Below are 17,981 nucleotides of genomic sequence, written 5' to 3' on the forward strand. Positions count from 1 at the left end.
TGGACACCAGAAATTCCTACCATGTGGGAAAGATGGAGAGCTGGAAGCCTTATTTAGTCCTGACAGTACTGCTCCCCATAGATGCAATATATAGTAGGGTGAATAAGCATAGGACAGGTAGTGTGTTACTGGCAGAATCATCAGGTAACAATAAATAAATAAATATATATATATATATATATATATATATATATATATATATATATATATATATATATATATATATATATACATATTTATACTATATTACCAAAAGTATTGGGACGCCTGCCTTTACACACACATGAACTTTAATGGCATCCCAGTCTTAGTTCGTAGGGTTCGAAATTGAGTTGGTCCACCCTTTGCAGCTATAACAGCTTCCACTCTTCTGGGAAGGCTGTACACAAGTTATAGGAATGTGTCTATGGGAATGTTTGACCATTTTTCCAGAACGCATTTGTGAAGTCAGGCACTGATATTGGAGAGAAGGTCTGGCTCACAGTCTGCGCTCTAATTCATCCCAAAGATGTTATATCGAGCTGAGGTCAGGACAGTCAAGTTCGTTCACACCAAATTTGCTCATCCATGTCTTTATAGACCTTGCTTTGTGCACTGGTTCAAATAATTTGGTGGAGGGGTATTATGGTGTGGGGTTGTTTTTCAGGGGTTGGGCTTGGCTCCTTAGTTCCAGTGAAGGGAACTCTTAAGGCATTAGCATCAGTGGCGTAGCGTGGGGGGTGCAGGGGGGGCCGGCCGCACCGGGCGCAACATCCGGGGGGGGCGCACTCGCAGCTCTGCCCTGCCTGGCTCACAAATTCTCTCTCACTGCAGTGCTGGCTGTGGCGGCGGCGCTGTGCGAATCCGAGCCGCCGGGTCGCCGCCCACTGTGGAGGGGGGGGGGGTGGTGCCAGGCGTGCGGAGAGCGAGGGACTATCTGGGGGAGGGACAATGCACTGCAGCGGCCGCCCAGCGCAGCGTTGAGCGCGGGAGCCACACCAGCCCAGCCCAGGCAGCAGCAGCAAGAAGAAGCTGGCAGCGGCGGCAGGTGACAGGCCAGAGAGGAGAGAGCCAGTGGTGACAGACGCAGGAGGAAAACCTAGGAGCCGGAGGACCTGGAGAAGAAGACATGCTGCTGTTGTGATCGGGTGCACCTGTAAAAAAAAGGTAGGAGTCACGAGTGACACAGGACAGGAGTCAGGACTGACTGGACTGTGACTGGACTGGAGTTGTACTGGGCTCAGTGGGCTGGCTGTGTACACAGGACAGGAGTCAGGACTGACTGGACTGTGACTGTCGAGTCGCCAGTGTATTGGCACAGAACAAGGTAAGTGATGTCTTGCCTGCCCCCAGGGCCCAGGGAAGTGGGGGGGGGGGTGTCAGTGTAGTAGGGGGGTCAGCATAGGTGTCAGTGTAGGGGAAGTGGACATGGGAGGGAGGGAGGGCGGGAGGGGGGGGGGTGGGTCAGTGTAGGGGTCAGTGTATGGGGGGGTCAGTGTATGTGGGAATGTAAGGGGGTCAGTATAGGTGTCAGTGTAGCTGTCAGTGTACGGGGGGGGGGTCAGTGTAGGTGTCAGTGTATGGGGGGGGTCAGTGTAGAGGAGGGTGTGTCAGTGTAGGGGGGTCAGCATAGGTGTCAGTGTAGGTGTCAGTGTATGGGGGGGGGATCAGTGTAGGGGGGTCAGTGTATGTGGAAATGTAGGGGTGTCAGTGTATGTGGCGGTCAGTGTAGGGGGGTCAGTATAGGTGTCAGTGTATGGGGAATGTCAGTATAGGTGGGTCAGTATAGGTGTCAGTGTATGGGGAATGTCAGTATAGGTGGGTCAGTATAGGTGTCAGTGTATGGGGAATGTCAGTATAGGTGGGTCAGTATAGGTGTCAGTGTATGGGGGGGTCAGTATAGCTATTAGTGTAGGGGTCAGTGTAGTGGGGGTCAGTGTATGTGGAAATGTAGGGGGGAGTCAGTGTAGGGGTCAGTGTATGTGGGAATGTAAGGGGGTCAGTATAGGTGTCAGTGTAGCTGTCAGTGTACGGGGGGGTCAGTGTAGGTGTCAGTGTATGGGGGGGTCAGTGTAGAGGAGGGTGTGTCAGTGTAGGGGGGTCAGCATAGGTGTCAGTGTAGGTGTCAGTGTATGGGGGGGGATCAGTGTAGGGGGGTCAGTGTATGTGGAAATGTAGGGGTGTCAGTGTATGTGGCGGTCAGTGTAGGGGGGTCAGTATAGGTGTCAGTGTATGGGGAATGTCAGTATAGGTGGGTCAGTATAGGTGTCAGTGTATGGGGAATGTCAGTATAGGTGGGTCAGTATAGGTGTCAGTGTATGGGGAATGTCAGTATAGGTGGGTCAGTATAGGTGTCAGTGTATGGGGGGGTCAGTATAGCTATTAGTGTAGGGGTCAGTGTAGTGGGGGTCAGTGTATGTGGAAATGTAGGGGGGAGTCAGTGTAGGGGTCAGTGTATGTGGGAATGTAAGGGGGTCAGTATAGGTGTCAGTGTAGCTGTCAGTGTACGGGGGGGTCAGTGTAGGTGTCAGTGTATGGGGGGGTCAGTGTAGAGGAGGGTGTGTCAGTGTAGGGGGTCAGCAAAGGTGTCAGTGTAGGTGTCAGTGTATGGGGGGGCAAAGTGTAGGGGGGGTCAGTGTATGTGGAAATGTACAGGGGTCAGTATAGGTGTCAGTGTATGTGGCGGTCAGTGTAGGGGGGGTCAGTATAGCTATTAGTGTAGGGGTCAGTGTAGGGGGTCAGTGTATGTGAAAATGTAGGGGGGAGTCAGTGTAGGGGTCAGTGTATTGGGGGTCAGTGTATGTGGGAATGTAAGGGGGTCAGTATAGGTGTCAGTGTAGCTGTCAGTGTATGGGGGGGGGTCAGTGTAGGGGGTGTCAGTATAGGTGTTAGTGTAGGGGTCAGTGTGTAGGGGGGTCTGTATAGGTGTCAGTGTAGGGGGTGTTAGTGTATGGGGGGGTCGGTGTATAGAAATGTAAGGGGGAGTCAGTGTATGGGGGGGTCAGTGTATGTGTCAGTGTAGTGGGGTTAAGTGAAGGGGGGTCAGTGTAGGTGTCAGTGTATGGGGGGGTGTAGGTCTGTATAGTGGTCTAGTAGGTTTGTGTAGGGGGCGCAAATGACTTGCCTTGCCCCGGGTGCTGACAACCCACGCTACGCCACTGATTAGCATACCAAGACATTCTGGACAATTTCATGCTCTCAACTTTGTGGGAAAAGTTTGGGGATGGCCCCTTCCTGTTCCAACATGACTACGCACCAAAAATTAAGGATAGGATTGCAAGACATAAGTATTCAATTCGAGACAAACTGGTCCAATTACCTATATCTAGACATTTTTTAGAGAAGCAATATACTGTAGAACAACTTCAATTTATGGTAATTTACAGTATTCCCTCCAAAAGAGAAGATAGGGAATTACATTTAAAAAAAGTGCGGTGCATTGGATAAATTGTTTGTACTTTACAGCATTGTGGACTAAATTCAGATTTTGATGTACATATTTTTTTGTGAAAAGGAGTATAATAAACATGATGGGGTATTTTGCTATGAATAGGAAGGTTTTTATCAAATCTATCTTTTATATAATTATATATATATATATATATCATTATCTACTGTTTTAGATATAAATGATTTATATTGTGTTTTTTGATAGGTGACATTCGGGAACCTTTTTTACATCTACTTAGTGGGAAGGAATAAAACTCGTTAGCTTTTACTCTTAGAATTAAGATTTGACATGTGATAGTATTGATTAATCTAATTATGTGTTAATGATTTATTGGTTCCTTCTAAATATGTTTATATATATATATATTCAATATTTTTGTAATGAATTTGACTTGTTCCAGCCTGAGGAAGGGCACTATTATGTTTAGACTGAAACTGTAGCAGCTATGGAACTTGGTTGATTTTTTTGTTTTGTTACTATGGTTATTTAAATAAATCTTTACAGTACATCAAACCTGGATTATTTTTTTCTATATAAAACGGCTGTAGGAAAGCCTTATTGCATTGCATTAGGAAATTCTTTTGAGGCTGTTCCCCGCACCTATTTGATATATATATATATATATATATATAATTTTAGAACCAGCCCATATTCTAACATTAAATTTGACACCTTCATGTCAATAAACATTTTTACTGCAATGATTACAATAGATAATGTTACCCTCTTCCCTAGTAAAGTATTGTACTTTGAAGTAAGCAAGAAGATAAGACTAATTGGAGGCCAGAAACCACCTAGACTGATATGCATGGCATAAATCTTTGTATGTATCTTATGGAGGTTTAGTGTTTTCTCTGGAGAGAAGGGTGACAATATTACAAAGCAGTAGAAAAGTTGGATTTTAGATCTGTAGTGCACTTTTTGACTTACTGGTCTTCAAACAGAGAAATAGTGCAATGATCTTCTCCAGTCTGTGGGCCCTCGCATGGTTTTCCTCCATTCCTGGGAACAGGATTGTTACATTGCCTGCTTCTTCTTCTAACTCGTGAAGCATCACATGCACTCCAAGATGTCCAGCAGTTCCATGAACCGTCCACTGCAACTGTAGGAATTTAAAGATTAGAATGAATCACTAATGGTCAATATCACAGGTTTAATGCATTAAAGCACATCTTAACTCACAAACAATCCAACCTAAGGGGTCATCTGTCTCAAGAAACCACTCATAAATAAAAAGTAAAACATGAAAAATAAAAAATAACAATTTTAAAATAGCCAATGAGTAGTAGAAGCCAAACTATAAATTATTACAAGAAAATTAAAGAATAATTCCCAGAGGTTAACTAAGACTTGACATAAGGTGCTAAACTGGCAAGAGCAAGGCTGCCTACTACAGAAGCTGTGACAGCGGGTCATAGCCTGCTGTTAGCTGAAATCGGGCCACAGGAGTGCAGCATGAACTGCACTTCTGTGACCCACAGGAGAAGTACAGCCAAACAAGCTTTAGCTCTACTTCTCCTTTAAGGTCATATTTACTAGGTTCACACTTGTGCGATTGCAGACATCGCATGTGATTTGCACTGCATTCCTGTGCACATCAATTGCAATGTCTTGCGGTGCGATTTCAGCCATACAAACTATATGGCTGAATTTGCATTGCACAAACATTGCATGTGATCTGCATAGGAATATGGTGTGAATCATATGTGATATCTGCGATCGCATTAGTGTGAACCCAGGCTAAAACAGGCAGTGAGGATACGTAATCACCTCACTGCCTGTCAAATGCCTTTTGAAAAGTGACCTGAGTATTGATCAATTTTAAGTGGAGTGGTACTGCCTGCAAGAGTATGAAGATGCCTTCGGGTTCACACTGGTGTGCTGGAGTTTGTCGCAGTATGATGTATACACAGTTTTCATGCATTTATTCCCAATTTTTAGCTGCAGTCCCAAGAGCTTATATTAGGTTGCGTAATTTTACTGTATTTTCTGAAAGCGCACCAAAAATGCAGCATACAGGACAATTGGTGCGCTTTCAGAAAATACAGTAAAATTACGCAATCTAATAGGGACTGCGGCTAAAATAGGGGTAAATTCAGTATAACAGTGTATACACCCGCACTGCGACTGAACCACAGTGCATCAGTAAACCCACTTAAAGGAACATGATGGGGCAAACTGCTAGCATAGGCTGGTTAAAGGGAAACTCTTTGGCTAGAGATAACGAAAGGTTCTGCTGGTACTGGAAGATAACAGAGTAAGAAGGAACGGGGGGGATGAGAGAGATTTGGGAAAAAGAGGGCAGGAGGGGGGAGAGTTCGGTCATAGTGTCAGTGCTAACTCACGTGGATGGTCCCAGGAGGTTCAACGGCTCAGCCGGCAGCTTCTCTTGCTGTCGGCTACTCGTTTAAACTTCCCGCCCCCACATCCTCTTCAGATGCAGAACATGGACTGCACAGAGTGTGGACGGACACAGGGACAGGGGGAGGGGGCAGACCCGACCCAGACTTTGCCATTTGTGTGGAGGGGGGAGCTGTGCTACTGCTGGGCTCTGTTACAATGTAACAGAGACACACAGCAGTATGACAACTACAGCCGACATCCGATGGGGCCCCCTACTGGCCCAGGCCCTCGGGCAGTGCCCGATGGGTCAGTCTGCCCATGTCTGAGAACAAATGTTCTCTGCTTCATAAACAGGGTGCCAGAGGAGATAATTTTTCTCTGAGAACTGCTGAGAACTAAAATGAGATTAAGGCCCCTTTTACACGGCTCCGTTCCCTCGACGGAGCTGTTCTGCTCAGCGGGGGATCGATCTGCTGAGCAGGCGGATGACAGCTCTGTCTCCGCTCTGTGTGCAGAGACGGAGGTGTCAGATCCCAGTTGTCCCCTATGGGGGAATCGGATGAGAACGGACCGCCTGTCTGTTCTCATCCACTCCGATCCACCAGACGGATGGAAAATAGGGTTTCCATCCGTCCGGATTTGACGGGCGGGATCAGATCGGATGTCAGCAGACATGTCTCCGCTGACATCCGCTGCCCCATAGGGATGCATGGGGCATCTGTTCAGATCCGCCTGAAAAGCTGACAGGCGGATCTGAACGGTCCGCATGTGTGAAAGGAGCCTAAGACCTCATGCACACGGGACGATTTTACAGCTGCTGTTTTTGGCGTCAGACGTTTTTTTCTCCAGCCAGTAAACTCCCCAGCATGATATCCTATGTGTCCATGCACACATAGGCTGTTATCAGCAGTTTTTGGCAGGGGTGTTTTCTGGCTGGAAAAAACCCCAAAAACTAGTAGGTTTTGCTGATAAAAGCTGGAAAATGCTGAAAAATGCCACAAAACACCAAAAAATGCATTGACCTATAAGCTTTTGCAGGAATATTGTTTTGCTAAAAAAAAAAATCGAAAAAACGATAAAGCTGAAAAACGTTGAAATACACTATTGTAAAAAGCTGAAAAACAGTTTTCTACTAACAATTTAATAATGTCCAGTGTGCATGAGGCCTAATCTCTGTTTAATTAAACGTACACCACAAACTGGTCGCAGGTAATTACAATGTCGATACCATCTGTAAGAGTATAGAGTTGCTGCATCCAGAATGTGGCGCTTAGCTACCTCTGAATACAGCAAACTAGCAGCAGATATTCAGTCGTCTGAATGTAGCTTTAGTTATCCGTTTGAGTTACTCAGCGTAATGGCCCATCATGTATCTTAGAGAGCAAAGCCAAGTACAAAATGGCAACAACGTTTTCCAAAGTCTTTGAACATATATAACTGTCATGTAATGGATTTCTTTTTTTTTTTTTAATTTTTTAATGAATCTTTTAATGAAGCTGATATTTGTCCACAGCAGCTTCCAACTGTCATTTCTTTAGTCCAAATTATAAAATAGCCTTTCATCTGATTAGCTTCTATAGACCTTAAAAGTATTAACCGCCACTTACTCGAATTGTAATCTGGCGCCTTTTTCTCACAGCTCTCCCCGTATGTACCAGGCTCACAAACACACAGACACTCTGTATCCACTAACACTGTTCTGGCATTATTAGGGCACGGGATACACTTGCATGGATCAAACCTTCCCAGATACTCGTTAAAAGCCCTCAGCAGATTGCGACGTTTTGTCACCGCACAGGGAAATCCAGCTATTAAATCCACAATGGGCTTCAGCTGTAAGAAACATTCAAATTATGTGAATTACCAAATTTATTAACAAATAATAATATCTAAACAAACTAAACAAATGGAAACATTATTAAATACACAAGTAGTGTCTTTGGCCTCATGCACAAGGATGCCTAGTAGCTGCTGTGTGCTGAAGCGTAAACTCCTTGGTGCTTTCTGGAACCCAGGGAGCTGAACGTTCTGGATACAGCTTCCTATACAAGGGAAGGGCTGTGAAGGGCCATGTTTGGGTAAACACCAATGCAGTGCCATCTTAAGAGCATTAAAGGGCCCCGGGCAATGCAGTGCACTGAGGCCTCGGCTACACAATCACCCACGAGAATAAAAATGCAAATTATCGATAAGGCAATATTTTTTGGTACAGCAGTGCCAGACTAATGACAGCTTTCAAGTTGGGCGGCTGGGTCCAGTGAACACACACACGGACGGGAGTCAGACTCGACTGTCCTCTGTGTGCCTGTTCCCGTGGAGGCAGACAGGTATTCCTGCAGTTATGGGCTCCCCCTCCACGGCCCAAGTGGCCTGACAGCAGGGCAGGGCCGACAGGCGCTTGCCACCTGCTAAGTTTGGCGGCGGGATGCACACTGGATTCTGGACTAACGCTTGGCTGGGGCTGGGTCGTTGGGCAGGTGGGGCCCCCCCGGGCAACTGCCCGGCTTGCCCATTCGGTAAGATGGCCCTGCACCAATGGCTTATGCATCAGCGTTTACCTGTGCATTCACGTACAGTGCTTCTCTTTGAATGCCCACTTTCATCTTCAGGGAGAAGTGTATGTGGTTGGGTAAATACTGATAGTCTCTCTGCAGAGGTCTGACATGCCCTCGGCTCTGTAACTGCCATACATCTCTTATCAGCAGGGAGTATGAAATTTGCTGATTTCAATTCCTATAGGTGTGACTCAGAAGGGAGGTTTTGCTGATAGACAGCATTCTTCTCCACAACATGCTGGCAGGGGGGCAGAATTCATTAAAGAAAATGGGTGATGTCATGGCTCCAAGAATTCACAGCTATTGTGGCTCAAGTGGTAAGACTGGATTTAAAAAAAAAATATATATATATATATATATTTTTATACAGGGCATCATTCATCATTTATTCAAAAAGGGATCAAAGTCTTTACCAAGTAACTATAGACCTGTTAGTTTAACTTCTATAGTTGGGAAGATACTGGAGAGTTTAATAAAAGACCACATAGATGAGTTCTTGCTGGAAATAAATATTTTAAGCAACAGACAGCATGGACTCATAAGGAGGTAAGTAAAACCTTGGACAGAGGGTTGGCTGTGGACATAGTATACTTGGATTTTGCCAAAGCATTTGACATAATTTCCACACACGGCTAATGTGTAAGGTAAAGTCTACAGGCTTGGAAAGATCAGTTTGTAAATAGATAGAAAATTGGCTAAAAGACCGAATTCAGAGAGTAGTGGTTATTGATTATTACTCTGAATGGTCTAAGGTTATCAGTGGTGTACCCCAAGGTTCAGTGTTAGGACCATTACTTTTTAATATATTTATAAGTGGTATAGGGTCTGGGATTAAAAGTACCATTTCAGTCTTTGCAGATGACACCAAGCTATGCAGTGGAATAACGTCCTTACAGAATGTCTCCAATTTACAAGCTGACCTCAATGCACTGTTTCATTGGGCAACTATGTGGCCCAATGAAACATTTTTTCATGGAAATTTGGCGTTATGTATTATAGGCCTACAATTCTTAGTAATTACTGACTTAAACCTGACCAAAACAAGAGTCTAGTAGACATCCCAGATGTGATAAATTTGAAACACAAATGCATGAATTATAATCGAATCAATAATATAATTTTATTATTTAATATATAATATATATAATAAAATTATATTATTGATTCAATTATAATTCATGCGTTATATATTTTATATATATATATATATATATATATATATATATATATATATAATGTGTGTGTGTGTATATATATATATATATATATATATATATATATATATATACACACACACACACACACACATATATCTATATATAATATATAATGCATGAATTATAATCGAATCAATAATATAATTTTATTATTTAATATATAATATATATAATAAAATTATATTATTGATTAGATTATAATTCATGCATTATATATTATATATAGATATATGTGTGTGTGTGTGTGTATATATATATATATATATATATATATATATATATATATATACACACACACACACACATTATATATATATATATATATATATATAAAATATATAACGCATGAATTATAATTGAATCAATAATATAATTTTATTATATATATTATATATTAAATAATAAAATTATATTATTGATTCGGTTATAATTCATGCGTTTGTGTTTCAAATTTATCACATCTGGGATGTCTACTAGACTCTTGTTTTGGTCAGGTTTAAGTCAGTAATTACTAAGAATTGTAGGCCTATAATACATAACGCCAAATTTCCATGAAAAAAATTGTACCGCTTTTGGTATGTAATTCCTGACATAATCATACCGCCAGGGAGGTTAATATAACATGCAATGCCAAGCTGCGGTTTTCAAAGTGAGCAAAATCCTTTCATGTATTAGGAGAGGCTTTAACTCCAGAGAGAGAAATATCATTTTGCCCCTGTACAAATCATTAGTAAGAACTCATCTGAAATATGCAGTTCAGTTTTGGGTACCAGTTCACAAAAAGAATATTGGGGCGGGCCCAGACTTGGACATAAAATAGGCCTAAGCATTGGGACTAAGCAACCCATGACATGTTAACCTGCCCCTTCCCCACTCTCCATCCTGTCAGATCGCAAGGGTTTGTTGTATGGGCGCTTCCATGGAATACAGCAGGCTTTAAGTGAGACACTGCACTTCGGCAGCACTGGAGAGGAGAAGCTGCTCTGAAAGTGATAAATATAAAAAGACAGGCGCCTCTAAGTGCAGTAGGCTCTGAGTATTTATTAAGTTAAAAGTGTAAAAGCACTCACATTTGGTAAATGTGACATGGGCATAGCAAAGATCTGTCTGGAGTCTTCCTATCCGCTGTGCTGAGTGGTTGCAATGAGGATATCCGGTGATCCGCTTCCTGTAGATGCATCCTTTCGTCAGGGGGCCAGATAAGAGCATTGGGGGGGAGCCAGAGAACACAGGGTGGGAGAGAGCACTGGGGGGGGGGAGGGGGGCAGGGTAAGAGCATGTGGGGGCACAGATGACAGGGGAGAGACAGAGAATATGGGGTGGGGAAGAGGGGAACACGGGGGGGGGGGGCGGAGAGCATAGAGGAGGACTGGAGAGCACAGGGGGAAGCAAGAACATGTGGTGGGCCAGAGAGCACATGGGGGGGGGTCGAAAGGCACTGGGGGGGTGAGAGCACAGATGGAGGCAGAGAGCAGGGGGGATGTCAGAGAGCACTGGGGGGGGCAAGAGCACTGGGGAGGCTGAAGAGCACTGGGGGGGGGGGAGACAGGGAGCACAGGGGGGAGGTGGAGAGCACAGGGGGAAGGTATAGAGCATGGTGGTAGGTGGACAGCACAAAGGGGGAACTGAGAAAGCGGAAAGCACTGGGGGATAGAGAGAACTGAGGAAAGGCAGAGAGGAAGAGAACACGGGAGGAAGAGGAGAGCACGGGGGGGGGGGCGAGAGAGCATAAGGGAAGGCTGGAGAGCACAGGGGTCTGGAGAGCACTAGGGGAGCAGAGAGCACAGGGGGAAGCAAGAACACAGGCTGGATCGGAGAGCATGTGGAGGTCTGGAGAGCACTGGGGGTGGGGGGGGGGTGAGAGCATGGGGGGCTGGAGAGCACTGGGGGAGGTGGAGAGCACAGGGGGAAGCAAAAACATAGGGTGGGCCTGAGAGTACAGGGGAGCCAGTGAGCACGGGGGGTGAGGCTGGAGAGTACTGGGGAATGTCTGGAAGCACTGGAGGGTTGGAAAACATGGGGGGCAAGGAGCACAGGGGGGGGGGCAGGGAGCACAGGGGAGTAGCAGAAAGAAGCAGGGTAGGAGGAGCAGTGGGGGTGGCAGCATATAGAAGAATCATTCTCTCCATTTCCTCCTGCAGCCTCTGGATGCCTGCTTCTCCTCCTCTCCCTCTTGCAGGCTTTCAGAGGCTGCAGGAGGAAATGGAGAGAATGAATCTTCTATATGCAGCCACCCCACTGCTCCTCCTATCCAGGTTACATCGTGGTTGCACTCACGTTCTCTCTGACCCAGCTCCATGGTGTCTGCAGCCGGTGTCTCCTCTAGCTCCTCCCCTTCATGGTTATGCCCCCCCCGGTGCCGACAGCTGAACTATACTGATGATCATGTGGCCGCGGAGAGGACAAAGGTGTCTCCTCTAGCTCCTTCCCCTTCATGGTCATGCTCCCCAGCGCCGACTGCTAAGCTGAACTGGCAGCCGGGCGGCCGCAGAGTGGCTGGGTGAATGGTGTGGGCTGAAAAAGCAGCCCAGCTGCCTTGGGCCCTGCAAGGACTTGCGGCCCCGGCCCACCGGGCAAGTGCCTGATATGCTCTATGGCCAGTCCGGGCCTGCTTGGGGGATTGGAGAAAGTGCAGAGAAGGGAAACCAAACTGATAAGAGGCATGGAGGAGCTCAGCTATGGGGAAAGATTAGAGAAACTGAATTCATTCTCTCTTGAGAAGAGAAGACAGAGGTGGGATATGATCAACATGTATAAATACATAAGTGGTCCAAATAGTGAACTTGGTGTTGAGTTATTCACTTTAAGGTCATCACAGAGGACAAGGGGGCACTCTTTAGGTCTGGAAAAGAGATTTCATCTCCGAAAAATGGAAAGGCTTCTTCACAGTAAGAGCTGTGAAAATGTGGACTAGACTCCCTCAAGAGCTGGTTCTGGCCAGCTCAGTAGATTGTTTTAGGAAAGGCCTGGATTCTTTCCTAGATACACCTAATATAACTGGATACTATTTTTTTAAGGTAAAGTTGATCCAGGGAATATCTGATTGCCTCTTGGGGGATCAGGAACAAATTTTTCCCTTGCTGGAGCAAATTGGATAATGCTTTATTGGAGTTTTTTTTTTGCTTTCCTCTGGATTAACTGTGAGTATAGGATTGTGTATATATGTGTATATGTATATATGTGTGTATGTGTGTGCGTATATATATATATATATATATATATATATATATACAGTATCTCACAAAAGTGAGTACACCCCTCACATTTTTGTCAATATTTTATTATATCTTTTCATGTGACAACTGAAGAAATTACACTTTGCTACAATGTAAAGTAGTGAGTGTACAGCTTGTATAACAGTGTAAATTTGCTGTCCCCTCAAAATAACTGAAACACACAGCCATTAATGTCTAAACCGCTGGCAACAAAAGTGAGTACACCCCTAAGTTAAAAATGTCCAAATTGGGCCCAAAGTGTCAATATTTTGTGTGGCCATCATGGAAAAGCTTCTTATAGGATAGTCCATCTTTATGTAGAGCAACAGTTCTTTTTTTCAGATCCTCAGAGAGTTCTTTGCCATGAGGTGCCATGCTGAACTTCCAGTGACCAGTATGAGAGAGTGAGAGCAATAATACCAAATGTAACACACCTGCTCCCCATTCACACCTGAGACCTTGTAACATTAACGAGTCACATGACACCGGGGAGGAAAAATGTCTAATTGGGCCCAATTTGGACATTTTCACTTAGGGGTGTACTCACTTTTGTTGCCAGCGGTTTAGACATTACTGGCTGCGTGTTGTTATTTTAAGGGGACAGCAAATTTACACTGTTATACAAGCTGTACACTCACTACTTTACATTGTAGCAAAGTGTAATTTCTTCAGTGTTGTCACATGAAAAAAATATAATAAAATATTTACAAAAATGTGACGGGTGTACTCATTTTTGTGAGATACTGTATATACAGTGCCTTAGGAAAGTATTCGGCCCCCTTGAACTTTGCGAACTTTTGCCACATTTCAGGCTTCAAACATAAAGATATAAAACTGTAATTTTTTGTGAAGAATCAACAACAAGTGAGACACAATCATGAAGTGGAACGAAATTTATTGGATATTTCAAACTTTGTTAACAAATAAAAAACTGAAAAATTGGGCGTGCAAAATTATTCAGTCCCCTTTACTTTCAGTGCAGCAAACTCTCTCCAAAAGTTCAGTGAGGATCCCTGAATGATCCAATGTTGACCTAAATGACTAATGATGATAAATAGAATCAACCTGTGTGTAATCAAGTCTCCGTATAAATGCACCTGCACTGTGATAGTCTCAGAGGTCCGTTTAACCACTTACCGCATACTAACGTAGGGCTACGTCAGTAAACTTTGCGGTAGTGTACCGGGATGATGCCTCTAGCTAGAGGCATCATCCCGGTACTGTGGTTTGAAGCCGACGGTCGGCTTTCCGTCGGTACCGACCGATGCGGCTCGGGAGCCGCTCGATCGGTACCCGGGGGGGCGGGAGGGGACGTCCCCCCCCCTCCCGCCACCTTCCGTGGCTTTGCTCGGGGCTCCCGTCCCACCGGGAGCCCCGAGCACCCAGCCGACATGTCCGCCGGCTGGATGGAGTCCCGATGAATGACGGAAATGGCTTTGATCGGGTCTCCGATGACGTAACCCGGAGGCGGCGTCCATGACGTCACGTCCGGGTTACTGTGCTGCAAAAGGCGGCAAATTTGAAAAACGGCTGTATGCAAAAATGCCGTTTTCGGCGTTTTGCATACAGGGAAGTGTAGTGGAGGGGTCTAGGGTCTTTTAGACCCTTGATCCCTCCATAAAGTGTACCTGTCACTACATATTGGTGTCACAAGGGATGTTTACATGCTTGTGACAGCAATAAAAGTGATCAGATTTTTATTTTTTTTTAAAACTTTAATAAAGTTAAAAAAATAAAATAAATGGGAAAAAAAAAAAAAAAAATTTAGCCGCCCCCGTCACCGTTAGCTCGCGCACAAAAAAAAAACGTATACGGAAGTCGAGCCGCAAATTAAATCGCTGTTCAAACCACACATGTGAGGTATCGCCGCGATTGCCAGAGCATGAGCAATAATTAAAAACAAAGAGCTACACTCTAACTCTAAACTGGTAACCGTTAAATAAATTTAAAGCGTCGCAGATTGAGATCTCTATTGACCGTAGTTTGTCGCGATCCCACGGGGGGGCGCAATTTTAAACCGTAACATGTTGGATATCTATTTACTCGGCGTGACATGTTCTTTCACAATATACAAAAAAATGGGCTAACTTTACTGTTTATATTTTTTAAAATTAGTGAAATGTGATTTTTCTAAATTTTTCCAAAAAAATGGCGCTTTAAAGACCGCTGCGCAAATACCGCGTGATAAAAAATATTGCAATGACCGACATTTTATTCTCCAGAGTCTTTGCTAAAAAAAATATATGTAAAGTTTGGGGGTTCTAAGTAGTTTTCTAGGAAAAAATACTGGTTTTAACGCGTGAACAAAAAGTGTCCGAAATAGGGCTGGGGCTTAAGTGGTTAAAGCGCAGAGAGCATCATGAAGAACAAGGAACACACCAGGCAGGTCCGAGATACTGTTGTGGAGAAGTTTAAAGCCGGATTTGGATACAAAAAGATTTCCCAAGCTTTAAACATCCCAAGGAGCACTGTGCAAGCGATAATATTGAAATGGAAGGAGTATCAGACCACTGCAAATCTATGAAGACCTGGCGGTCCCTCTAAACTTTCAGCTCATACAAGGAGAAGACTGATCAGAGATGCAGCCAAGAGGCCCATGAACACTCTGGATGAACTGCAGAGATCTACAGCTGAGGTGGGAGACTCTGTCCATAGGACAACAATCAGTCGTATACTGCACAAATCTGGCCTTTATGGAAGAGTGGCAAGAAGAAAGCCATTTCTTAAAGATATCCATAAAAAGTGTTGTTTAAAGTTTGCCACAAGCCACCTGGGAGACACACCAAACATGTGGAAGAAGGTGCTCTGGTCAGATGAAACCAAAATCTAACTTTTTGGCAACAATCCAAAATGTTATGTTTGGCGTAAAAGCAACACAGCTCATCACCCTGAACACACCATCCCCGCTGTCAAACATGGTGGTGGCAGCATCATGGTTTGGGCCTGGTTTTCTTCAGCAGGGACAGGGAAGATGGTTAAAATTGATGGGAAGATGGATGGAGCCAAATACAGGACCATTCTGGAAGAAAACCTGACGGAGTCTGCAAAAGACCTGAGACTGGGACGGAGATTTGTCTTCCAACAAGACAATGATCCAAAACATAAAGCAAAATCTACAATGGAATGGTTCACAAATAAACATATCCAGGTGTAAGAATGGCCAAGTCAAAGTCCAGACCTGAATCCAATCGAGAATCTGTGGAAAGAACTGAAAACTGCTGTTCACAAACGCTCTCCATCCAACCTCACTGAGCTCGAGCTGTTTTGGAAGGAGGAATGGGCAAAAATGTCAGTCTCTCGATGTGCAAAACTGATAGAGACATACCCCAAGCGACTTACAGCTGTAATCGCAGCAAAAGGTGGCGCTACAAAGTATTAACTTAACCACCTAGGCGGTAATCCCGAGCGTGACTCGGGGTGGATTTTTCATTGCAGGAGCGGTAACCCCGAGTCACGCTCGGGGTGGATTGCAGAGCGCAGCGGTGTTCTCTTACCTTATCCTGGCGATCCAGCGATGATCTCTCATTGCTGAGATCGCCAGCCGAGAGTCCCGCCGCTCCTCCATCCACCGTCGGTCTGATCACTTCCTAGTTCCGTTCCCTGCAGCAGCAATGCTGCATGGGAGCGGAACTAGGGAGGGAAATTAAAAAAAAAAAAAAACGTTTCACAAAACACATTTTGTATTATATATGTATATATATATATGCATATATATATGTATATATATGTATACGTATATAAGTGTATATATATGCATATATATATATATATGTGTATATATATATATATGCACACACACATATATATATATATATATATATATATATATATATATATATATATATATATATATATATATATATAAAATTATATTATTGATTCATTTATAATTCATGCGTTATATATTATATTTATATATATATATATATATATGTGTGTATATATATATATATATATATATATATACACACACACACACACACACATATATCTATATATAATATATAATGCATGAATTATAATCTAATCAATAATATAATTTTATTATATATATTATATATTAAATAATAAAATAATATTATTGATTAGATTATAATTCACGCATTTGTGTTTCAAATTTATCACATCTGGGATGTCTACTAGACTCTTGTTTTGGTCAGGTTTAAGTCAGTAATTACTAAGAATTGTAGGCCTATAATACATAACGCCAAATTTCCATGAAAACAATTGTACCGCTTTTGGTATGTAATTCCTGACATAATCATACCGCCAGGGGGCTGAATAATTTTGCACGCCCAATTTTTTAGTTTTTTTATTTGTTAAAAAAGTTTGGAATATCCAATAAATTTAGTTCCACTTCATGATTGTGTCCCACTTGTTGTTGATTCTTCACAAAAAATTGCAGTTTTATTTATTCTTTACGTTTGAAGCCTGAAATGTGGCAAAAGTTCGCAAAGTTCAAGGGGGCTAAATACTTTCGCAAGGCACTGTATATATAGGCAGGCAGCGGTCAGGCAGGAAGAGGAGAGAGCCGACGGGTCACGTGAGCGCCACTTGGCCCTCTAAAAACTGGTAAAGAATGGCTTATTTTTTTAAAACACATAAACAGACACACAGGATTATTAAGCAGACCAGACAGGATGGTATAAAGTGGCTTAACAACCACTTGAAAGGGGAAGCTGAGATTCCGAGGGGGGGGGGGCATTTGCCCCCCCTTGCCCCTACCTGCGAACGCCCATGTTTGGCACGCATTTTGCAAGTTGGTAGAGTAGGGACAGGTACACCACCTGTTAGTTATAGAACTAGCGTTAGGGAAAGGTTTCTGACCCAGAGGGAATGCATAAGTATTTTAATATAAGTTCTGCCTGCACCTGTCTGTGTGAATTGTTTCCGCCGCACACACTGTACCCCACCTGCAAACTACTCAATGTACAAAAGTGCTTTGTGCATAGAAGGTACAATACTAAAGGGGAAAGTGAGCTTAGATTGAAAAAAAATGTATTTGAACTATTTAAAGGAAAACAAAAAGATGAAGACTCTTAGCTATGCCAGCAAAGAACACTGAAGATGTGAGCAGGAAGCAACAATTTCAGATAAAAGCTTATATAGCTGAACTTCAGGCAGATATAAAAGACACAAATAATGCAGCTCTGTAATTATTAAGATGCCATTTTTTTTTTAATCCAAGCAGTGTAAGTACATACATTTTTTATCTGCCTCT

At 43.6% G+C, this 17,981-nt stretch overlaps 1 protein-coding gene across 1 annotated transcript in view; it reads right to left on the reverse strand.

The window, feature by feature from the left end:
• C6 (complement C6) overlaps positions 1–17,981 on the reverse strand; it is a 164,518-nt gene that overhangs the window by 22,681 nt on the left and 123,856 nt on the right. The window contains exons 11-12 of the mRNA XM_082261715.1: positions 7,381–7,606; positions 4,361–4,532 (exon numbers count right to left, since the gene is read on the reverse strand). Of these exons, the coding sequence (XP_082117841.1) occupies positions 4,361–4,532; positions 7,381–7,606 (398 nt within the window). The remainder of the gene's footprint in view (positions 1–4,360; positions 4,533–7,380; positions 7,607–17,981) is intronic.

The sequence above is a fragment of the Pelophylax lessonae genome (genome assembly GCF_965119305.1).
Source record: "Pelophylax lessonae genome assembly, chromosome: 1".
Lineage (NCBI taxonomy): Eukaryota > Metazoa > Chordata > Amphibia > Anura > Ranidae > Pelophylax > Pelophylax lessonae.